The sequence below is a fragment of the Chinchilla lanigera genome, unplaced genomic scaffold (genome assembly GCF_000276665.1).
Source record: "Chinchilla lanigera isolate Chin_1 unplaced genomic scaffold, ChiLan1.0 scaffold00014, whole genome shotgun sequence".
In the NCBI taxonomy this organism is placed as follows: domain Eukaryota; kingdom Metazoa; phylum Chordata; class Mammalia; order Rodentia; family Chinchillidae; genus Chinchilla; species Chinchilla lanigera.
In genome coordinates, this window is record NW_004955415.1 from 14,419,118 (window position 1) to 14,444,295 (window position 25,178).

A 25,178-nucleotide genomic window follows, 5' to 3' on the forward strand; every position below is an offset into this window, starting at 1 on the left:
TACTGTGGATTTGGAAGGAGTCCAAAAATGGTATTACATGCTTTGGGTGTGTGTTAAAATAAATAAAAATCCCAACAACAAATGCTCAGAAAAAAATTTGGATAGCCCTTTAGAGATTAGTTTACTGGAGTGTGCATGTGTGTGTGTGTGTGTGTGTGTTATGTGTATTTCCCACTTTGATTAAGTTTTAGTGTATCTGTTATTGTTCATTATGAATATCAGGTATAATTTGATGTTTTGAGAAAGTAGCCCTATGAAGGTATGTTGATCGCTAAGGTCATAGGAAATGTTCATTTATAGGGACACTTATATTTTAGTGACATTCTTTTCCATTGTAGCATATAAAACATTTAACTGAAGTTTGGCTACATGGCTTTGATACAAGTTTTAGATGGATTTTTTTAATAAAAAGATTAAATTATATATGTGTATATAGATAGATATAACCAGATACTTAACATATTCATATATCAGTGTGAATATGAATATATCTATATGAATATATAGATATATATCTCAATCAGCTCTCTTGAAATCCTTTCTGTTGCCCTAAACTGCTTAGATTTTAAGTATTAGAGAAAAGGAGGTTGCAGTGTTTACCTTTAACTGGTTTTTCTCTCTTCAGATAAGAACATGTGGACTATATTACACACCCAGGGTGCCCTTGTACAAGGGGGCTATGGCCACAGCAGTGTTTATGATCACAAAACCAAGGCCCTGTATGTTCATGGTGGCTACAAAGCTTTCAGTGCAAATAAATACCGGCTCACTGATGACCTTTATAGATACGAAGTGGATACCCAGATGTGGTGGGTGGTTTTTCTTGAGCTTTTCACTTTAACATATGAATTCAGGAAAGGTAGTTGGTGGAAAAATGTGCTATATTTTTACTTTCAGACCTGGTAGATAATCCAGAGATTATCTCTTGGCATTGTACATAGAGAAATTAGGAAATAAGCACAGGGTAAGAAAGTAGCCAACATTTATATTTTTACATTTTTCTATAATTCTGTAGTAGGACGAATAGAAAATGCTTGCAGTTTTGAGCTGATTTTCAATTTTCATACACAGAGCACTACTGTAAAATTTTATTTCTTCAGAATCCTAAAGAATAAATAGCTGAGTTTGTATATACCTATAATTAATTAAAAGTTCTTGTTTGCTTTTTTGGTGGTAGTGCTGGGCATCAAACCCAGGGACTGGCACATGCTAGGCAAGTACCCTACCACTGACTTGTATCCCTAATCAAGAGATATCTGGTATTTAACTTTGCCTTAATATCCAACTTTTTAGGGTGAGTTACTGGTGTCATCCCATAAAATCAATAAACAGGATGTCCTTATATGTAATTGATAGAGCTTTCCCCACTCTGAACTATAGCTATGCCTCTGAAAAGTGTGCTAATTTTAACAAATGTAAAGCAAATTTGAATTATGAAATAATATAATTATAAACCAACAGTTTCTATTACTTTTTGTATTTTCTCATATATTTAGGACCGTATTATGCACATGATTTCACATGTCATAAAAGTCATTTTTTGTAGCTACTGTTCCATTGTATGAGGTTACTAATCTGATGTAGTTGATGATTTTGATTTCTAGTTTTTGTCTATTAAGTCATTGTACAGAAACTTCTTTCTATATTTCATGATTTCTACTCAGAAATTTTAATTACAGTGCCTTACGGTGTGAACATTTTAAAGCTCTTAATATATTTTGCCAAAATTTTTATAGATTTTCTTGCATATTTGTTGAGAAAATTATATATAGGAAAAGTCTGGAAGCAGTTTGCATCTGAAATTAATAAAATGGTTATGTTTGCATTAGCAGATAGATAAATATTCTTTAAAACTAACCTTATATTTATTATTTTTAAATAAACTCAAAAGGACCATTCTTAAGGACAGCCGATTTTTCCGTTACTTGCACACAGCTGTGATAGTGAGTGGAACCATGCTGGTGTTTGGAGGAAATACACACAACGACACATCCATGAGCCATGGTGCCAAATGTTTCTCTTCAGATTTCATGGCTTATGACATCGGTAAGTTTTCCAAAGCCATTTAGCATCAGGAGAGTTTTTACTGAGGGTAGCTTTAGATAGAATAACTGAAAATATCACCAGTGCAAAATGGTCTTACCATTTGGAAGAGACCCAGATGGTAGTTTTATATTTATTTAAGGTTACACGTTTATTAAAAGTATAACATCTACAATAGGTTCTTTGTGAAGTCATTGTTGCTAACTGCTTAAATATTACTGTTTTTGAGGCTGAGTCAAGATAAATTATTTCTCCATTTTTGCAAAAGCCCTACATGATAGAGCTGGAGTAGTTGTAACCACCAGATTTGTATAAAGTTGGCGTAAGTGCAGATACACACATATTCTTGGTTGGATATACTTGACCAGAAGAGGGCAGTGTTTGTTTATGTAAAACAAATACAGTACAAGAAGTGTTCATGTATAAATATCAGATGTTCATTTAAAAACATTTTTATTGTGGTAAATACACATAAAATTTCTAATCTTAATATTTTTAAGTGTATAGTTCAGTGAAATTAAATACATTCATAATATTTACATCTAGCAATACCATCCATGTTCATAACTGTCTTTATCATGTAAAACTGAGACTGTCTCCCTATTAAACAGTAACTCCCCATTTCCCTCTTCTCTCTAGCCTTTGAAACTACCATTCTTTTATCTCTACAGTTTGGACTATTCTAAGTCAGGTGTTAATTTTCAACAGACATTTAAGTGCTGGCCACTGAGCTTGTACATTGAGGATAAGATGAATGAGTTATAGCCCTTAGTCTGATGATGAAGGAGGCAGAGAAGTGAACAGTGTAACTGCAATTCAGGTGTTTTTTGCTGAAAGGAATATATGAGAAAGTCCCTTGAGTATCTTTAAGTCATGGGGTGAAAGGTGACAGGGAATGCCTTCTTGAGGAACAGCCATCTAAGTGAGATCCTGAGGAATTCTGGGAAGCAGCCAGGTAAAGTTAGGCAGGACTTCTCAGGCACTAGAAGTCCATGTGCAGAGACATAGGTGGACAGAGATCATGGCACATGGTAGAGTAATTTTGTGTGGATCATAACAACACAAAAGGTGGCAGTGGCCTCAAGTGGAACTACAGAAGTAAACAGCGGTCAAGGGAGGCCATTTTGATCCTGAGAAGCCCACTGTGTCTTGCTGAGGGGTGTGGGTTTTTTGAAGCATATTCCAGAGGAGGTGATGGAATCATACTTATGTCTCAGGAAGATCTCTTCCGTGGTCTTATGGCAAGTAGTTAGAAAGAGGCCTTTTGGTAGTTAGGAGGCTGCTGCTGAAGTCCTGCTGACGGTTTGAACCAATGTGGTGAGCATGGCCCTGAGAATAAAGAGTTAGATGTACTTTGCTGACTACCAGGAGTGTGAAGACTGTGTGGGGTGTTTTGAGAGAAATGCAAGCTGAAGTAAAGGAGTAAAGTGAGTGCCTCAGGTTGAGGTAGTTCTGGGAGGAACATTAAAAAAGAGAGATGAGACCAGGCATGGTGGCGCACACCTATAATCCCAGCACTCAGGAGGCTGAGGCAGGAGTACTGCTGCAAGTTCGAGGCCAGCCTAGTGTACATGGTGAGTTCAAGGCCAGCCTGAACTGCATAGTGAGACCCTGTCTCCAAAAAAAAAAAAAAAGAGAGAAACATGTAAATGTTGCATTGAAAGCCACAGATGGATGTTGGAGGCCCAAAGGAGAGAGGGTGTACATTGTTCATTCAAAATAGGTATCTTTCCAGATGGGATGAGATGAAGGGATCCTGCAACACCGTGGTTTTAGGGAAGGAAGCAAAGTGCTAGGCCAGAAGCTGGGGAATTGTGGCCTCTGTTTTTCATGTGAGGAAGTCAGAATCGAGGCTACTAGGAGAAAGCCGTGAAGACTGTTGTTGTCAGGCTTAAAGAAGGTCTGGATGAAGGAGAAGAACTCGTGTTGAGTGCATGCCTTAGAGAGTGAGACAGTGAGCATGAGGATGGTGTGGTGCACGAGCACCGCTGGCATAAGGTACAGAAGAGAGATTGCTGGCACAGGTCAGGACAAAAGAAAACCAGTGGATCTAAGGGATCTAGGGAAGAACTTTAAAAAAATTAAGTTTTCATTTTTAAAAATTTTAATTTTCCACTGATATTTTTCCATTGTAGCTTCTTAAGTTTGGGTAAGTCAGCTGGGAAGATGGCTCAGCGGCACAGCGCCTGCCTGGCAAGCACAAGGTCCTGAGTTCAATTTCTGGTACCAAAAAAAAAAGTTTGGACAAGTCAGAATAGAGAAGATTGGAAAATAATTGTGAGACCCACTTTATTCAAATAAGCTTTGTAGAATACAAAATTTGTTTAAGTTAAACATTCTAGATAGTAAAATGGACAGATAATAGTGAGTGTCCAGCTTGTCTTGAGTATTGGATGATCTGCAAATTAGCACTGCTGTGTGATCTGCCTTTCTTTCCTCTCTTGATGCTTTATTGCTGCCACTTTGTACCCTAGAAATAACCGTGTGACTAAAAAAGTTCGAGAGGCGTTTTATGAGGCAGTAGTTCAGTCTTCTTGCCAAAAACTGTGTCAGTTCCTGTTGATTATGAGCGGTAGTCCATTCTGAAATGAGTTTTTCTTGTTTCTAGCTTGTGACCGTTGGTCAGTGCTTCCCAAACCTGATCTCCACCATGATGTCAACAGATTTGGCCACTCAGCAGTCTTACACAACAGGTAATTAGAGAAGTTCTTACTCTTTTCTCTCATGTTTAAAATGAAAATAAAATGAAGTGGAATTGAGCTTGATATTATTCACAGGATTTCTTTATCCCATTAGTTTTTACAAAATTATATAGATATGGATTTCTTGACCCAGCTTTAAAGTACTTGATGTAGATATGAATTTCTTCAAATGCCATGTTTATTGGTTCGATTTTGTTAGGAGGCAGAGCATGCTGTGTTTGGTGGTGTCTGAATGCATGGGATAGCCAGGGCTACATATACATTACTGTCTTATGTTCTCTGCCATTCTTTTTGGTACTTGGGTTGTCAAGTTTCTAGTAGTTGTATCTGAATGGTAAAGAGAGTTTTGGGGGGCAGGGGAAGGAAAAGGGCACTTCAGGTAAGGGATAATATAGGCGAACAGACATGGGGAAATTGTTAAGCTTGATACAGACCGCACACACCTTTAAGCAGTACCTGGACCATACTTGCCAGAGCTATGTATAAGTGTGCCCTAGAGAAGTCTCCAATAAAAGAGATTCAGAGTGGTCATTTTTCTGTTCTTTTTAGTGAACTTTAAAGACTTTTGAGAAGCTAAACAGCTTAGTCACATTATTAATATTTCTCATTTTGTTTCTGCTATTACTGGTATCTCTTTCTACTTTTAAAGTCAAAAGTCATATAAAACCCTGAAACTGCATTATATTGAGATCCCTTGGCTTTCAAAATTTTTGATGTGTTGATGAAAAACAGAGGAAGATACTTTAATTTGGATTAGGAAAAATAAGAAAGAAAGCAATATTTTGAAGCTATTGTAAAGAAAGACTCACCAGAATTTAAAAACTAGAATTTTTGGAAATAGCTAACACTTTCTATAAAATAATTATTGAATTTTTAGCAGTATATATGGTTTTATAATTAGAACATTGATAGTTATAGACTAAAATGGAAAGATTGTTGACTACCTCGCTTCCTTTAAGTGTTACCTGCAATGATAATCTGATGCTTCCCCTCTGAGGAAAACCCCTCAAAACTTCTAGCAAATGTTTCTTGAAGTTTTTTAGCTCAAGCAGTGGAACCCTTGGCTATCACCTTGCCCTTGGATGCCTGGCCTCAGGTTTCCTCATCTTTGTGTTCCTGATGTTGTTGTAGCACGGGCTTGGCATGTAATAGGTACTGGCTGAATGGCACCTGTTTATACAGTGATTATAACTATCAAACAAATCATCTTCTGTTAAAACATTCGTAGGAGTCAAGTACAGTGGTATGTGCCTGTTATCCCCACTATTCAGGAAGCCAAAGTAGAAGGATAGCGCCTTCAGTGCCAGCCTGGAGAATTTAGCGAGACTGTCTCAAAATAAAATAAAAAAGGCCTGAAGTGTAGCACAGTGGTAGAGCACTTGCCTGGCATGTGCGTCTCTGGGCTTAATCCCCAGTACCACCAAAGAAAGGGGAGGTTTATACAGACTTTCAAGTAAGTTGACAGTTTATCGTAAAACATAGTTAACCATGCATCAAAGTTGAGAATGACTTGTCTGAGTTATAATAAAATTTTAATTTTCATGTAATTCCAGTAGTGTGTTTGAGCCTGGATCTGTGAGTGTGTGTGGGTACAGAGCAGAGTTGAAAGGGGCAGGAGTTGATGAGAGAGGCCATACAGTGAAGGCCTGTTCTCATTGTAATCTTAGGAAATAATATGCTGAAGGAGAAACTTTGACTCACAACATTTATCCATGTTGTAAGTCCGTCAGCAGTACTAGAACAGCTGTGCCTGCCTTAGTTATTCTGACTCATTTTGAGGGAGGTAGGAAACAGGAGGCTGTGAGGCATTGAGGCTGCAGGGGATATCATGTTCCTCTCAGGTCCCTGGTCCACACCTCTGTGAAGGGATCTCCTGACCCTTCTGAACTTGTGTGTTACCAGAGATAACAGAATTGCTGGGAACACGAACTCTCTTGGGAAAAAAGTGAGCTTGTTTGGTTTAAGCAACAAATTCACTAGCCAAATCCCGCCTATTCCATATGATACTAAGCTGATAGTGGGGTTAAAAGGGAAATGGGTGATTTTTTATAATTTAATTGTGCAGTTTTCAGATATGGTAATAAATAATGTAGAGAGCCACATAATCTTTATGCTTCAGTTATTAGTCCTCTGTTCATTTGAGGGAAATAGAGGCAAAGTACAAGTAAATTACTGAATACCTCATTATGGATTAGTATTGAACTTCCTGGCAGCTCATAGGATTTGGGGGTTGGAAGAGATCCTTGAAGCCATTTCCCAAAATCTCGTACAATGCAAGTGTCCCTTTATTAGTGTTCAGGGGTAGTAGAGATTCCTCATGAAGAGGAGGATATGCCTTAAGTCCAGGCATGGAAAATTTACTGAAGAGGGAAGCTCCTAGTTTTTTGGGAGACACTGATTATTAGCAAGTTGACGATACCATCTGGAATCTGCTTTTCTGTATCTTCTGCTTACTGATCTTGTGTCCAGTCTTTAAATTGTTGCAAGAGAAGCATTAGCCCTCCACCATGCACGCTTCCCTCAGATATTATAGATGATGTTATGTGTTAGCTATTTCCACAGCCTCCAGCCTTATTTTCTTCAGACTGTTATCTGGAGAGGCTTGGTAAGATGAATAATCCACGAGAGGCACAGAGATATTCCAGGCATGCAGCTATTGCCCAGGATACTCTGTAGTGCAAATAATGCCACTTTTATAAACCTTGTTAATTTTTTTTTTTTAAACAGTGAAAGAAGGATAACATAGTAATAGGGGGATTTACTGAATTACAGACAAAGTGGTAGGACAATATCAATGGTTGCTATTTTACCTATTGGAATCTTCAAGATAGTTTCTCAGGAAAACAAATAGACAAATAATAGTGAGTTACAGACAAAAATGGTAGGAAATTGTCAGTGGTTGTTGTACTGTACTTTGGTTTCTTCAAAGTGGTTTCTAGGGGAAACAAATAGAGCTATACACTAGTGAACAATTAAATAATCATTGACTATTCTTTTTTTTTTTTTTTTTTTTTTTTTTTTTTTTTTTTTTTTTTTTTTTGGTTTTTCTCCGGTACCAGGAACCGAACTCACGACCTTGCGCTTGCCAGGCAGGCGCTTTTGCCGCTGAGCTAAATCCCCAGCCCCAATCATTGACTATTCTCAGTGGTTGTTGTTGAAAACACATAGTAATAAACATATATCCATTTATGAAATAGCATAGGAACAATAGAAACATTACAGAGTTATAGACAGATTGCTAGGAAATTATCAATGGCTGCTGTAATACATCTTGGTATATTCAAAGTGGTTTCTCAGGAAAACAAAGATATGCAAGAAAGATCTAACAAGTAATTATAGCCTGATAGATTACAGCCAAATAGATTACCTCCTCATCAGTGACTCCTTTCACTGAGATGTGACAGCTTGAAGGAAGGCCAGGATTGAAAAGAAGGACCAAGAGACTAGCACCAGTGTCCAGCAATAGGCTGTTTACTTTTTCCTCTATAGTCATGATTACATGGGGCTCCTCCTTGAAGGTAACGGTTTGGCCAGAGGGAGAAGGCAGAGTATGCCCTGGGCCCCTTCATTCCTGTTGGACCAGCTGGTAGGAGGGGTCTGAGCTCTGGGGCCTTCGCTTCAGAGGGCAGTCTGACCTCTAATGGTCACCTGTACAGTTAGGGTATGGCGTGGGGGCTTCTTAGGGCAGTCTCTCTCGCGGTGGCCTGGCTTTTGACAGCAGTAGCAGATGAATATAGTTGATGAGTTCTTCTTGGGGCCCCGAGAATCAGACTTAGGGTCTGTTTCTCTTAGTGCTGCAACAAAGGCAGCTGTTTTTTCTCATCTCTTTTTTTGTCTCCTTGGCCTCCTCCTCTTCACGGCTATAAAATACTGAGGAGGCAATTCTTACTAACATCTCAAGTGAGCTATCTGGGGCAAAAGCCATTTTTCGTAGCTTTTTTCTACTATTTGGGGCTGACTGAGTAATAAACTTATCTTTAAGAATAGTTTGTCCCTCTACTGAACTGGGATCCAGGAAAGTATGCTTTATCAATGCCTCTTGTCTAAGAAAGCAGAGGGGTGTTCTCTCCAGCCTCCCAGTACATTAGGATCCCACAACTACTTAGTGTCCTCTCCCCAACCATCAACACAGGTGGCAGGAACATGTAGATGAAGTCCTTGGCCCACTAGTCAGTCTCAGCACCATCAGGTGCAAAGTGTCCCAGGCAGGTAACCTAGACACATACCTTCTCCATGAAGGTGGTTCTTCAAAATCTGAATATTGGGGACCCATGTAATCTATGAAGTCTCAGTGCAGACCTCTCTGGAGCTCCACTCACTCTTCCATCACAGCCTGTACAGTTAGGGGAAGAATAGCCTCCAGGTATCTCCCCGGGTATTGTGCAAGGTCCTCCTGGTTTCCAGCTCCCAAATGGGTCCCATGTCCCCAGTCAGCTTGACCTCTGAGTCATCAGGTGTTGGTACTCTTGTGTTCTCCAAGTCCTTGTTCATCAGTTGCTCCTCCGCTGACTCTGGACCTTTCTGGCTTTCAAGGGCAGGGGCAAGAGCGACCTGCTGTGTGGCATGTTTTCCCTGAGGTTTCTCCATGTCGAGATGGTTCACGCATGTTTCTGGGCAGGCCTATTGTGTCAGTGCTTCTCTGTGGCATGGCAGTTCAGGACTGTGCAGCAGTGGCAGTGGCAGGCCAGAGGGCTGGCGCACATCTCCATGCTGCTTCCTGAGCGCCTGCTGCCTGCCTTTCCAGGCGCCTGTGCAGCCAGTTGCGCAGGTCCCCAAAGGGCTCATGCTCCCCAGCCACGTGGCCTCCCAGAGTGGGCGCCTGCGGCCTGCCTGCCTCCCTGGGTGCCTGCTGGCCGGGTGCGCCAGGCCCCAAAGGGTCCATGCTCCCCAGCCGTGCGGCCTCCTGGAGCGGGAGCTTTGTATTTTAAGAATTTTGAAAACAGCATTTTAAGAATTTTCTTATGAGCTATTATACTTACTTTGGGTTGTGTGTTCATATATGGCTTGTGAATGGCTTTATTGATTTAGAATTGATATGTACAATAAGCTGCACATAAAGTGTGTAGTTTTATAAATTTGACTTACGTACACCTGTGAAATCATCATCATAGTCAAGATTTCACAAAATTTGTTTTCTTATTTTAAAAAAAAGCCATCTATGTTCATGAAAGATACTAGCTTGTGATTTTCTTTTCTTATGATGTCATTGACTAACCCTGGACTGTCAGAATGTGTTGGGAAGTGTTCTTTCCTCTTCCATTTTGTTATTCAGCTTTTCATCACTGTGACCAAATAAATACCTGAGAAACCAACCTACAGGGGAAAGGCTTATTTTGGCTATGGTTTCAAAGATTGCAGTCCATGGTTGGGCCGCTCCAAGCCTGAAACATTATGGCAGAATGGTGTAGAGGAAGGCTGCTCACCTTATGGCAGCCAGGAAGCAGACAAAGTAGCAAGAAAGCCCAAGAGGCAGGAGCTAGGGAGAATGTACACCCTTCAGAATTGCACCTTCAGTGACTCACTTTTTTCAGCTAGACCCTGCATCTGTGTTGTGCATTCAACTCTCAGTGTATTATTGAATTAATCCATTAATAAGGTTAGTGCCATCATTAACTTGTCACCTCTCTTGGCCCCACTCTGAATAGTATTTTCAACTCCAGAATTTCTTTTATAATTCATGTCTCTTTATTTTATCCCCTATTTGTTGAGCATTCATATCATGCCTTCACTTAATTCTTTAGACATAATCCTTCCTTCCCCAAATAACTTTAGTTGCTTTGAAGTCTTTGTCTCCTAAGTCCAGCATGTGAAGCCCTTAGGGATTGTTGCTGTTTATTTAGGATCTTGTGAACTCTAGTTCTGTAGATTCTATTTTCCCCACAGCATGCCACTACTAATTTCTCTTCATAGTTGTTTTTTATTTTAAGCCTGAGTTCATGGGGATTACCTCTATATTACTGTAGCTTAGTATTCAGTCAGTAGTTTTGCTTAAAGATCCTCGTGCAGTAAGGATCCCCCTATTTCTGGAGCCATTTGTGATTTGGGGAATCAGAGTTTCAGAAGTTTACAAGTCTACCCTAGGTTTTACTTTCTTTGTTTTCAAGGCCACACATTCAGCCAGATCAGAGTAGATAGCTGTGAACTTCTTTTTCATTAATTTTGGAGCATTCTTGAAGCCTATGTAAACACACAGCCTTCTGGCCTTCCTGGCAAATGTAAAATCTCACTAAAGCTCACTGTGATTACCTTGTCTCTGAAGGAGAACTGGAATTTATTTAAAAGCCTTAAAACTTTGACACTAAACCTTAGGGAAACTTTGCCTTCTGACACTTTGTCTGCTGAAAAACAAAAAGAATATAGCAAGGACCTGGCATGATAATAAGGGAATATTGGGTAAAAACTAAGAAATGAGTAAAGTTCAAAGAGGCTAACCAAGCTGCTTCAGCCTCAGACAGTTAATTCAGCTATGGCAGTGGGGAGGTGGACCTGAGCTTTTGGATGACTCTCCAGGCTGAAGGTTCAGGAACCAGAGGTATTTCATACATAATGGATGCTAAATAGGTATTTCTGAATGGGTAAATAAATGGATAGGATGATTTGGACTTTGTTCCTTTTAGAGACATACTATAAAAGGTCATATAAAAATTATTTTTTATCTTTGAAGACAAAATTAAACTCAAGACCTAATACAAAGGAGAAGATAGGCCCATGTACATATTAGTCAGAAATGTAGTATAATCTTCCAAATAGAGATTTAAGCAAAATACTTTTCCCTCTAATATTTAAAAATATTAAAATATTAAATATTGTGAAAATTTGAAGCACGCCCAGAAGTAGAGATGATAGCATGGTGAACCTCAGGTGCCTCTTACTCAACTTCAGCAATCACCTGCTGGCTACCCTAACCCACTCCAGATTTGTTTGAAGCAGTTTTCCAGCATAAGAGGATTTTATAAGTAGACATTTCAGATTACAGTAGATTTTCATTATTCACAGTAGTTGTGTTCTATAAAGTCACTATAAACACTGAATTACTAAATTTGAATTGGTCCTAGAGGACATATAGGGTTAGGTTTCACCAATCCTTTCATCACATTTTCATAAGCCAGTCAATACAAAATGTTGTTTTATGTGTGTTTCTGTTGAAAGACACCTTTTTAGGGGCTGGGGATTTAGCTCAGCGGCAAAAGCGCCTGCCTGGCAAGCGCAAGGTCGTGAGTTCGGTTCCCGGTACCGGAGAAAAACCAAAAAAAAAAAAGACACCTTTTTAAATGTATGTTGCTGTTTTGTTAACACAGAGCTAATAACCAACGGCCCTTTAACTCATGGTGAACAGTTTACCTAACACGTATTTTCTCCGTAAGGCACATCACAGCTTAGGAACTGGACAACACTTCAACACCACACTAGAGGCTATTTTTAAGCATCAGAACACAGTATACAGAACAAAACAATGTGGCACTAAAAAAATCATAAAATGGACATTTGTTTATAGACTGAAAGCCAAAACAAGAAGTCAGAATGTTGTTTTGTGTGACCTCAGCTGGGAATGTACATCTTTGTCAGCTTAAATTTGTACCGCTGCATGCACTTGCCTGAAAGTGATCATAAAATTCCTGCAAGGTTTGACTTCAGAGTTAGAAATAAATTTTAGCAAACAGACAAATTTACAAATGGATTTTACCAAGTTTTTTTTTTTTTTAAATGTATTGGGGATTGAACCCACAGCCTTGTGCATGCAATGCAGGTGTCCTACCACTGACGTACATCCCCAGCTCCCTGATGATCTTTTAGTAAAAATAAAGACTCTCTTTCGAAAATATCACCACTGTATACTTATCACTCTTTTTAATTGTTAATAATTCTTTAATATCACACAGTGTCTATTCAGTGTTTAAATTTTCCAGTGTCGCATAAATTTTTAGCAAGTTGAATTTGTTCAAATTAGGATCCAAATGAGATCTATATATCACAACTGATTAAAATGTCTTTTAGCGGGTGTGGTGGTGCACGCCTGTAGTCCTAGCACTTGGGAAACTGAGGCAGGAAGATCATTTGGAGTTTGAGGCCAGCCTGGCCTACATAGTGAGTTCAAGGCCAGCCTGGATTACAGAGAAAAACCCTGTCTCAACAACCCGCCAAATAAAAAGTCTTTTAAGTTTCTCTATATCTATAGGCTCCCACTCATTATGTTTCCTTTTATTTCTTATTGACTGTGTTAATTATTCTGTAGAATTTCTTACAGCCCGGTTCCTTCCCACCCCCATTTGAGGATTGATCCCAGGGTCTTGCACATGCCAAACAAGTGCCTTACCACTGGTCTATACCTCCAGCCCCAGACTTTGATTATAGTATTTCCATGCTTTTGACTAACATATTGGTCTGTCTTCTAAACTTCCTGCAAATCAACTTAATCAGATTTATTTCAGGATTTTGGTAAGAGCACTTCATAGGATTGATTCTTTTCTTTTGTTTGCTAATGTTCAAAATAATGAACTGATTTCTTAGAAGTATCGTCTACAGAGAGTGGATGAGATTTCCTCCTTAGTGTCAGAGTGTGTGTATCATGAACTTGTGGATTTAAAGATACAAACAGATGTGTTTCAGTTCATTGTAGTTCTTAAATTCTTTTTAAGTTTTAATCATTTGCTGTTGCTAGCCAGTGAACATCTTTTCGTGGTAGCTTTTGAGGTTTTTTTGACACTAGCCTTGTCTTTCTTTCTGGTATGACCAGATTTTATAGATTCATTATGAACATTTCTGGACTCAGACATTAAAATTAGACTTTTCTCTAAAAAGTTGTAGTTTGAGCAAAGTGGTGGGTAGGTGTAAGTGCTGTAACCTGAGTCCTAGGTTCATTTCTACTGGGTTCATCTGTTAAGAAGACAGGTTAAATAGAAGTGTGGTTCTCATTTTTAATAAAGAAAAATGAATTGTGTGTATATGTTTGACCCCCTTCCTCCATTAGATAAATAGCACATACTGTGGGGTTTTTTGCTGTTGTCATTAGTGATGTGATGCATTGCCTCACGTATATTCCTTTCTATATTTTTGTTATTGAATTTTTGTGGTAGCCTTCTGGAAATATGATCTCAAGTTCACAAGTGTACAGTTTTGTTAAAACTTTCTGAATTCCCTTCTGTGGGCTTATACTATTCTACATACTCAGCTAGCCCATTGTATATCATTGTAGTGTAGCCCATTGTAGTGTATCAGCTTGCCCATTGCCCTGTAGCCTCACCAATCTATGTGCTGTCCAACCTTTTTTGAGATTTTTTTCTTTGCCAATCTAATAGATTAGAAATGCAACGTCAAAGTAGTTTTAATTTGCATTTCTCTTACGATTAAGCATCTCTTCATATGCTTAAGGTCATTTGTAATTTTTCCTAAAAAAATGGCTGAAACACTTTCTGTATTAAAATTTTTCCTTCCTTCTGGATTTTAAGTCAGATGGATATAATTTTTTTTCTACTCTCAGGATATAAAGTTCATCCATTCTTTTCTAGAATTCACCTGACTTTTTTTTTAAAGTGGTTCTCTGATTCATTTGGAACTTACCTTGATATATAGAGTGAGAAATTGAATCAATCTTATCTTTTTCTAAATGTTATGCTGATATCATTTACTAAAAAGTCCATCTTTTCCCCACTAATTTAACCAGCTCCTTTCACTGTGTGTTTCCATGTGCATATTTAGAAGTGGACTGTTCGAACTATTCTGAGTGATCACAAGTCAGGATAAAAGGGTGGAATTTAGGAAGGAAGAAAATGGCCTTTCGGCCTGAACCGCCATCTTCCAGTAATTTGCCAAAATGACAAATACAAAGGGAAAGAGGAGGGGAACCCAGTATATGTTCTGTAGGCCTTTTAGAAAACATTGGGTTGTTCCTTTGGCCACATATATGTGAATCTACAAAAAGGGTGATATTGTAGACATCAAGGGAAGGGTACTGTGCAAAAAGGAATGCCACACAAATGTTACCATGGCAAAACAGGAAGAGTCTATAGTATTACCCAGCATGCTGTTGGCATTGTTGTACATAAGCAAGTGAAGGGCAAGATTCTTGCCGAGAGGATTAATGTGCGTATTGAGCATATTAAGCACTCAAAGCGTCGAGATAGCTTCCTGAAACGTGTCAAGGAAAATGATCAGAAAAAGAAGGAAGCCAAAGAGAAAGGTACCTGGTTTCAACTGAAGCGCCAGCCTGCCCTGCCCAGAGAAGCACACTTTGTGAGAGCCAATGGGAAGGAGCCTGAGTTGTTAGAACCTAATCCCTATGAATTGATGGCATAAGCTGGGGGTGGAGCTCTGCCATTCACCGCCTAATTGCCCCTTAGTTGTTCTAGGCCCCACTTAAACAGAAAAAACCATCCTGTGTTGTAAGGATGGTTTTCTTAATTGAACAGGTGTTTGGTGCGTTTACCTTAGAAACAAGTGTCTGGAGCAGATTTTCATCCCACCTAGTTAATTGTGCCAGGTCTTTACTCTTTGGTGTTTCTCTTGCAGAAAGATACTGCTGAGGTATTGTGTAGCAGTATAGCAAGATGACCACATATTTATGAAATATTTATATTGGCTTGAGATGTAAATCACCATGGGGAAAAGATGTAGCAAAATAAGTGGAAGTCACTGCAGTTAAATAAATGGAAGTCCATTTCAGTTAAATAAATTGTTTAAAGCACCAAAAAAAAAAAAAAAAAAAAAAAGAAAGAAAATAATAATGACGTTTGAGATCTTGAAAAATAATTTCTTAGGGAACTTTTGATATAGAAGAGTGGCTGAAGATTGTCTATAAAAAGTGTGTCAGGGGGCTGGGGATTTAGCTCAGCAGCACAGTCTGATTTAGCTCAGCAGTCTGATTTAGCTCAGCAGCACACCTGCCTGACAAGCTCAAGGTCCTGAGTTCGATTCCCGGTACTGGAAAAGAAACCCAAAAACAAAACAAAAAAAAAGTGTGTTGTGTGTTTATTAAGTTTTCAGTAAATTTTTTTTCTCCCTTTTTTATCTTGTAGCACCATGTATGTGTTTGGTGGTTTTAACAGTCTCCTCCTCAGTGACATCTTGGTGTTCACCTCAGAACAGTGTGAAGCATATCAGAGTGAAGCTGCTTGCATAGCAGCAGAACCTGGTATCCGGTGTGTGTGGGATACAGAAACAGCTCAGTGTGTCTCCTGGGAATTGGCAACAGAAGAACAAGCCATAAAGTTAAAATCAGAATGCTTTTCCAAAGGAAGTATGTTTTTCTTTGCTTAGAATTTAATTAGAAATCTAATTTTTATTTGAATTGTGAAGGAACTTAGCACATGTACACTTTTGTTGCTCACTTCGTTATCCATAATTATTTAGTTATACTTACAAAAAGCCTTTTGGGATATTTGAAAATTGCTTTATAAACATATTTACAGTGGATGAAGACATGCCATGTGGCTCCTAGAAGTTCTTTGCAAATGACAGAGGCAAAACCTTCTTGGCATTTCATAGGCTTTGTACCCCAACTCCAGAACCTGGCTGCATTTGGTCTGAGATGGTGCTGTCTTATAGAACTTATTTTCATGATGAAAATGTTAAATGATGAAAATGTTCTGTATTCTTAGCCACTAGCCACATGGGGCTATCAGAAACCCAAAATGTGGCTAATATGATGGAAGAACTGAATTTTCTTATTTTATTTCATTTTAGTTAAAATCTACCTGTATCTAGTGGCTACCATATTGAATTATGGAGGTATAACATTAAGAATGAGAGTAGGAGGATCAACCCAAAAAGACCATGTTATGGTAAATTGGTCTAGTGGGTAGAGATAGACCCATCCTTAGAAAGTATTTTCTAGCTCTTATAGTTGGATATAGCAGTGATAGGGAGACAGAAAGTTGCTGAAAATGGGCAATGATTCCAGCTTCTAGAACCTTCCTTCATGTTGCTGAGGATGAACAGTGATTCCCCACTTTTAGAACCTTCCTCCAGGTTTTCCAAGCTGCTTTCTTCATCCCAACCTACTTAGCTTCTTGCCCTTTTCCTCTGACATGCAGTACAGAACAACACAGTGAGCTAATGTATGAGAAAGCCCTTTAAAAGTAGGAAGAATATCTTTGCAAAATATTTGTTCACATTCATTAAATTATATTGACTGAATTCCTTACCTAATAGGATCAGTGTTGCAGTGATGAGCGTTATGGTGCACAGAGGCACATTTTACTTTCCTGAGTTTCTCCAAATTAAGCTGTGTAGGAGCATAAGTCCTTGGTAAGAAGTAGACAGTTCTCCCAGGTTCATTGATGAAGAAGAGAGATTACTGGAAATTGGTAGGATTAGTCACTGTCTCTGGATGGGGGTAAAATAATTATTTTTTAACCAAAATTTTTAAAATTCAAATTTAAAAAATTCAAATTAAACATGCAAGTATATTGGAAATAATTTATCTGAAATGGATCAGGTATGAACCCATCCCATCTTACATGTTGACTCTGTTTCATTCAATTCTGGGTGGGCCTAATCCTTGCAGGGATGATCAGGGTAGAAAGAACAACTTAGTGGGCCTTTGCTTTCTTTGTTAGTGGATTCCACCATGTGCTGTACATGTAAGATGGTTCAACAAATGAGACAACATGATTGTGCAACTTCTCTTTTCTGAGGTCAGAAGGAAGTGTACCAGATCTGTAGCAGGCCAGAAGTTCTGCAACTTGCAGTTTTTTTAATGGTACTAGGAATTGAACCCAGGGCCTTCACTCTAAGCTGCATCCTCAGTACTTTGTCTATTTGTCACTCCCTAACAGATTATATATACAATATATAATCTGAGTTTCTTTTCTTTTTTTGGTGGGGGGGACTCAGAATCAAACTCAGGACCTCATGCTTGGCTGGCAGGTCCTATGCCACTGAGCTATATCCCTGGCCCTAAAATATATAATCTATAAGATATAATATATACTATATGTCATATCTAGAATATATTATATAAATATATATGATATATAAATGTATATATCACATAGAAATATATATACCACTCATGTAAATATATGAGATATGTAAATACATATGTCATATAAAATATCTATGACTTAAACATGTTTATATATGTGATATATATATATGTCTTTGTTAGATATAAATTTTTTTATTTATAACAAATATGTCTTTTAGTACTCTTTATCGGGTTGGTTTGACACTCATGACATTCTTCATTTGTTCTTTTTCGTGGCAATATTTTCTTTCTCCATTAAATTTGATGGATATTGATGTATTCAGGATACATCAATCTGGGTTGGAAGTTCTTTTGTCTCAGGACCTGGAATGCTTCACTCCAAGCTCTTCTTGACTGGACGGCTTGTGTTGAGAAATCTGCTGTGATTCTGATGGGGTATCCTTTACAGGTGATCTTTTTCTTTTTTCTAATGGTTATTAAAGACTTTTGCTGGGCCTTTTGGAATCTTGTTTATTATATGTCTGGGTTTATGCTCATCTATTTTTTCATATACATTTTCTTTAGATGTGAGCAATTCTTTCATTATTATTGTCATTTCATTTTTTTACCTGAGCAGTTATTTCTGATCTGATTTTTCTGTGGCCCAAAGGAGTTGTTTCTTTACTTCAGTTGCAATCATTTCCAAAATTTCAGGTGTGTGATTTCCAAGTTCTCCTATGTCACTATCTCCTGGACCTCTTCTGGGTGGTGTAGAGTTCTGAGATTGCAGTTTACTCCATCTTGTCTTTTTTGATGCCAGAAGAGGATCATCCAGTCACACCCTCCCCTGGCAACTCTCTGAAGGTCCCTACCATCCCTAATTTTCCTCTGGGTCAGACTTGTCCCACAATGGTGTTGGAAATGGGCTTCCCAGTTTGTGGTCATCAGGCAGCTGATGGAGTGTACCCAGCTCTTCTGGGGCTGAGATGTAAACTGTGATGGCAGCAGAATGAAGAGCCCCCAGCCCAAGTTCCCTAGGAAGGTGATGGAGCCTGTAGGGCCCAGATGCAAACTGTGGTGGCAACAGAACATGAACCTCCTGATCCAGTATCTCCAGGCAGCTAAAAGAGCATGCATGACCCAGATATGAACTGCAGTGGCATCAGAACATGTACTGCAGTGTCCAGGGTCCTCAGCCAGCTGCTGGAGCCCACAGGGCTCAGACATAAAACTCTATGGTGGCAGAGTGCGAACTGCTTGGTCCAGTGTCCCCAGGCAGGCAGAGGTGCATGCAGGGCCCAGTTGTGAACTGCAATGGTGGTGGGAACACAAACCAGATATTTTTTACTATTGTAATGGCATAAAAACTAATATGTGCTTCGTTAATGTGTGCCCATGCCATGGTAATACTCAGACATAGTAATAATACAGGTAAAATCAAACATATATACTCAACTTTAAGTTAAACATAATGGATTGTGCATAAATATTTATCACTTCTAACTATAACCTCCATAAAATGAGAATAAAGCAATTAATTGTATTAAATACAATTTAATAATAAAACACTTAGAAAAAGCAAATAACAAAGGAAAAATATACTATACAGATTGTGGGAGAAAACTTAATTAAAATATCAGATGGCCTAAAGAGTTGACAGTATAAACTCTGAAAGAAAATATGAGTATAGAAAACTAGGCAAAGAGGAGCAGTGGACAGTTAATTTAATAGAAAATTTAAATAGTTAAGTAGAAAGTAATTCAATCAAGGCATAATAATATTGTTTGGTTGTAAGTAATGTTTATGGAGTCATACAAACTATTGAATATTGTATTAGTTGATCCTTTATGTTGACTTGACTGTATTAAAAGATTCCTAGAGAAGTGTTTGGATCACAGAGGTACTGTTCTGATAAGTAAACTAATATACTGATTTCTATAGCTGGATGGCCTGTTTGGCAGTTGGACAGTGTTGTAGGAGGTGGGTCCCTGGGTACATGCCTTTGTGTAGTATGTCTTTTGTGGTGATCTTTCTCTGGGCTGTCTTTGCTGGCATCTACTTTGCACCACTATACCTTTTCATTCTGGTGTTTCTGCCTTGGAACTAGCATGAACTGAATCCTCTGAAACTGTGAACCAAATATACTATTTCCTTCTTTAGCTGGCAAGTATCAGATATTTTATCCCAGCAACAAGAAAGCTAATCAATATAAGTGCTGATATAATAAAATATATTAGACGAATGGGGATATATAAGACTAAACATGTATGTTTCACAATGGAAAATAAATATTAAGAATAAGACAAACACATTTAAGGAGGTGCACTACAAGAAATTTCTAAAAATTTATATATGTGATATATATATATGTCTTTGTTAGATAAATATATGAGATATGTAAATACATATGTCATATAAAATATCTATGACTTAAACATGTTTATATATGTGATATATATAAATATACATCATATATGAAAATATGTATCATGTATATAAATATACAGTGTCTCACTAAATCACTTAAATTGTCCAGGCTGGGTTTGAACTTCCTACCTCAGCTTCCCAGAGTGCTGGGATTACAGGCATGTGCTACCACACCCAGCTGAGATTGCACTTTTGAATTCGTGTGTATATGTACAAAATACTCAGCTAGTGCCTGCTTCGGGAATCTCTGGCATTCTCTATTGCCTGTGCCCAACTTAGCCTTGCTTATGGAACTGGGAGGAATGGCATGATTGCCTGCATTGCTTTCTTTGGCTCCTAGGAAGCTTCCAGTGTATGTTCTATTACAGTTTTTTCTTTGGGAAGAAAAGTATTCAAAGACCCAGACTTTCACTATATCTTATAGTTGTTAATTTACCTATCTTTGCTTTTTCACTTTTGCATTTTTTGTTTTCTTTTGAACAAAACAATATTTCTTTATATTGCCTATCCTATCTTAACCTGAACATCCCAGTACATTTCCCTCCAATTTCATGCTTCATTTTACTTCTCAACGACTGTACTATTATTATTTTAAATGTATCACATTGTCCTTAACAGAAGCTGTCACAGTTAATAAGTTTTTTCTCTTTACAGCTGTTGACCATGACAGATGTGACCAGAACACAGACTGCTACAGCTGCACAGCCAACACCAATGATTGCCACTGGTGCAATGACCATTGTGTCTCTAGGAACCACAGCTGCACAGAAGGCCAGGTCAGGTGCTGTTTCTCAAAGACATCATAGAGGACAGAAAAATTCTGCTTGGATTTATGTAGAAGTTGAGTATATGGCATAAATAATGACCCAGAATTATTCTTAAATGGGATATAGATTTAGATTTTATTATTGCTCAGCTTTTCTTTTAGGGAGGGATGCTCTGTGCATCCTGATTCCAGAGGCCTCACTAGCCACAGGGTATGTGTGTGGTGTAACAGAAGAAGGTGGTAGTGTTGTATAAGGACTGTTGGCCTGGGCATGGGGGGCTAAGTACCAGCTGCTGGGTGTGAGGCTTGCAATGGTGAGCTCATTCTCCTGTGTAAAGTTTGGGGAGAAAGTTAGGGTTCGAGGCAGGTATATATTGGCCCACACTGAATTGTGGAGATGATAGGCTTTGCAAAATACCCTTGTGCTTTTTGTATCTTGGCCCAGCATAACTTCAGTGCATACTCCATGATTTTTAAAATTGAGGTTATAATAAAAGACTAAAGAAGATCAGATGACCATATAGTTGTTTTTGTTTTATTTATCAGTCTTTTTTTTTTTTCTTTTTGCAGTATTGGAGATTGAACCACTGCCTCATACATGCTAGGGAAGCACTCTACCATACCTCTAATTCCTTTTATGTTATTTTGAGACAGAGTCTTACTAAGTTGCCCAAGCTGACCTCAGATTTGCAACCCTTCTGCCTCACCCATGAATAGCTCATATTATAGGCCTATATTATCACACCTAGGTTTTTGATAGTTAATTAGACTGTTGGGGGCCAACTTAATGCAGTTTGTAAAATAGAAAATTTTTAAATTGTTAAGGGAACATTTGAAAAGCAACAAGTTTAACATTCCCATTTTATAGGTGAGCAAGTGAGGTGTGACTTTTTTTAAAGAGTGGGCTGCTTCGTTGCCTGGTAAAGGTATGGCCTTGACCAGAACATTGCACTGCAGTGTTTCTGCCACAGTGCTGCTTCATCTGTATCTGATTTATATAGCTATCTCTTTATTTGCTGTTTGCTTCTCAGTTAGACTTTGTGGTATTCAGTATCCTATTAGTTTTCACCCTGAGTTCTCTGTGTGAATTTAAGACAAGCTTTTGTTTGCTGTGTTCTAGCTCTCTATTTCCAAGTATGAGAATTGCCCTAAGGATAACCCCATGTACTACTGTAACAAGAAGACCAGTTGCAGGAGCTGTGCCTTGGACCAGAATTGCCAGTGGGAGCCCCGGAATCAGGAGTGCATTGCCCTGCCCGGTAAGCCTTGTAGGGGCACCTTATATGTGGGTCCACAATTCTAGCCCTGTATTCAGAAGTTAGAAATGTGTCCTATGCCCTCAACACATCTTAATGAAGTACCTGGAATTCAAATCACAGGGATCATTTATCTCTTCAGTAATTTAAACTAGTAATATAGTAATTCCATTATTCTTAAAACTTTTTTTCTTCTCTCCACTTTGTAAAAGAAAACATTTGTGGCATGGGCTGGCATTTGGTTGGAAACTCGTGTTTGAAAATTACTACTGCCAAGGAGAATTATGACAATGCTAAATTGTCCTGTAGAAATCACAATGCCTTTTTGGCTTCTCTCACAACCCAGAAGAAGGTGGAATTTGTCCTTAAGCAGCTCCGAGTGATGCAGTCATCACAGAGCATGGTGAGTTAATATCCTCAGAACTTCAGTTTCTAGTACTCGCCTTTCTACTGAGGACCTGCTGGCAGTTTGTATGTGGGAGGGTGTGGATGCATGTGATGTGCATGGCCAGAGCAGGAATGTTAACACTCTCAGCTTTTCCTTTATTGCCTTTTTCTTATCTTAAAATTTTTAATATTTTGTAAATTTTTCATAGTCGTATCTATTATAAGATACATAATAGTCTATAGGACAAATAATTAATGTGTGCGTATATTCACAGACTCTGCTGACTTCATTACATGATTTAATACCTGTTTTATCTCTGGATTCTGTTGGAAGTGGAGAAAGAACTCACAGCTAATTAGCTACAGTAGATTAAGCCACTTGCATCCCTTAGACTTAAGGTGTTATTATAGTACATAATATGATCACCACTAGGAAATGCATGTGTGTCTTTCTTAGGCCAGGCCAACCCAAAAGGAGAGGACAGCTTCTTATTAAAGATTTTTGAGTTGCAAAGGCTCATGTTCCCTTCTTGCTCCCACCCCTGCCTGGCACTCTTGAGCTCTTGGACAGCTTACAGTTGTTATCAGTAGTCACATAATGTGGTTAATAATTATGTGATTATTAATTAATCACATTATGTGATTAATAATTACATTTTGTTATTTTTAGTCCAAAGTCCAAGAACTGTGTTCCTGCCTTTAGTTAACTGTATTTATGTAACTAAGCTCCTCTAGCAGTGTGGGCTATGGTATAAAGAAATATGGAGGAAATGTTCCTGTCAAGCAGACAGAGTGGAGGGCAACACAGTTCCTTGGGTGGAGCCATCTTCATGTGACAGTACAGACGTGTGGCCTGGTCCTGGCTACGTGCAGCCTTTGTGTGTCACCTAAAAGGCCAATTCTAAGACTGCTAGGAGGTGCCTTATACTTTACTTTCCTTCTCTTTCCCAGTGTAACTTTGATACGCTGTGGACACTCAGATGTTGGTAGTATATTCTTAGTCTGCTTGCCTCAGGGGATACCAGGGCTACATTTGATATTTTGGTAGCTTTTTCAAGTTTTATAGTCTCTATCAGAGACTATGTTGTTTCTTCTCCTCACCCCCAAATGTGGGCCCTCCTGGCTTCCTGTCTTTAGCTATCAGCTGACTTTACTCATGGTCATTCACTCCCTCAGGAAATGAATGGTAGGCCCACAGCTTTGCCCATTAGGCTAGGATCTTTTCCAGTGACACAGGTTTACTTTTCTTAAAAAATTGCCTGGCTAGAAAGGTTCAACTACCCCAGCTGGCCACAGGTGCACATCTGGTCTTTCTTCTTCGGATTTCCTGACAGGTCCTAGGTAGTCTAGTCTGTTGTGGCACGTTTATAAAGTAGAAGCTCACAGTCTTGTCATAAGACTGACAGATGAGACAACTAAAGTATAGTGTGCTTCCATAGCTTTAACCCCAAATGTGGCAGTCTGTAGAGCCCAGGTATATACTGACAAACAAGAAGGGGCATCCACTAGATGGTGGAGCTGGGAAGAGATAATGCTGAAGGTGGGAAGAAGTGAATTGGAAAGGAGAAGAGGGCCAGGCTTCCTGAGTATTGGTATCCTCATGTACAAGATGGAGAGATTGAGAAGAGGCTGAGTCAGCTGCAGGTGTGTGCAGGCATGCGTGCATGCATGTCTGCATGCGTGTCGGGGGCTGGCTGGTTGGGGGCTGCAGGGTATATGGGAAGGAATTGCAATAGCTGGGCTTCAAGAAGAGACCAAGTCCTCAGTTGTTGTCCATAGTGCTAATGTTTTTGAATTTTATCATGAGGGCAAAAAGAAATTATTGGAGGACTTTTTAAAAAGTATAAATTTTAATGGTCTTTCTTTTTAAAATAATAGGTATATTTATAGAAAGTACTAATAAAAACATAAGAAAATAAATCTCACTTATCGATGTAACTAAAAACACCTATCCAATGTGTTCCTTTTCTTTTAGGTCTTTTAATAGGCACGTGTAATTTTCCCCTTCCAAAATGGAAAGACATTGTATATTTTTAACTGCCCAAATTAGAAATATCTTTCATTTCTGGGCTAAACTTCATACTTTGATGTTTTTAAAATGACAGTGAGAAAGAAATTCAGGAGAGTAGGAGACAGAGATTATGTCAGGGGTTTACTGCTCTGTCACTCTTTATAGAGTTTAGTTCCAAGTTGGATGCATAGAGAAAGAAAATGTGATGTGCACAGATAGAGTGGAATATTATTCCGCTGAGAAGAAAAGCCTGTCATTTACAGTAATGCAGATGAGCCTGGAGGATGTTTCACTAAGTGAAATAAGCCAGGAACAAAAGACAAATACTATATAATCTCATATGTAGAAATGCAAGAAAGCAGAGAGTAGAATGGTGGTTGCCAGGGTAGGTGAAGGATGGGATCTGGGGTGTGCAGATCTTGGCCAAAGGGTACAAAGTTTTAGTTATACGAGATGAATAAGTTCTGAAAATCTAATTCTAGTATAGAGATTATAGTCAGTAATACTGTCCATAGTACTTGAAATTTGCAAAGAAAGTACATTTAAAATGTTTTCACGACATGTGCACACAGTAATAAATATGTGTGATAATGGATGTTTGATTATGGGAATCATTTCACAATGTACACATATATCAAAACATCATGTACATCTAAATAGCATAGGTTTTTTTTGTCAATTA

The 25,178-nt window shown here is 38.5% G+C and overlaps 1 protein-coding gene and 1 pseudogene across 2 annotated transcripts in view; both read left to right on the plus strand.

The window, feature by feature from the left end:
- Positions 1 to 25,178, plus strand: part of Atrn (attractin) — a 164,321-nt gene that overhangs the window by 77,483 nt on the left and 61,660 nt on the right. For both annotated transcript variants that reach the window (XM_005380794.2, XM_005380795.2), the window contains 7 exons: positions 626 to 809; positions 1,892 to 2,046; positions 4,652 to 4,736; positions 15,758 to 15,978; positions 20,731 to 20,852; positions 21,963 to 22,101; positions 22,311 to 22,501. In XM_005380794.2, coding sequence (XP_005380851.1) covers positions 626 to 809; positions 1,892 to 2,046; positions 4,652 to 4,736; positions 15,758 to 15,978; positions 20,731 to 20,852; positions 21,963 to 22,101; positions 22,311 to 22,501 — 1,097 coding nt within the window. The remainder of the gene's footprint in view (positions 1 to 625; positions 810 to 1,891; positions 2,047 to 4,651; positions 4,737 to 15,757; positions 15,979 to 20,730; positions 20,853 to 21,962; positions 22,102 to 22,310; positions 22,502 to 25,178) is intronic.
- LOC106148092 lies at positions 14,530 to 15,053 on the plus strand (annotated as a pseudogene).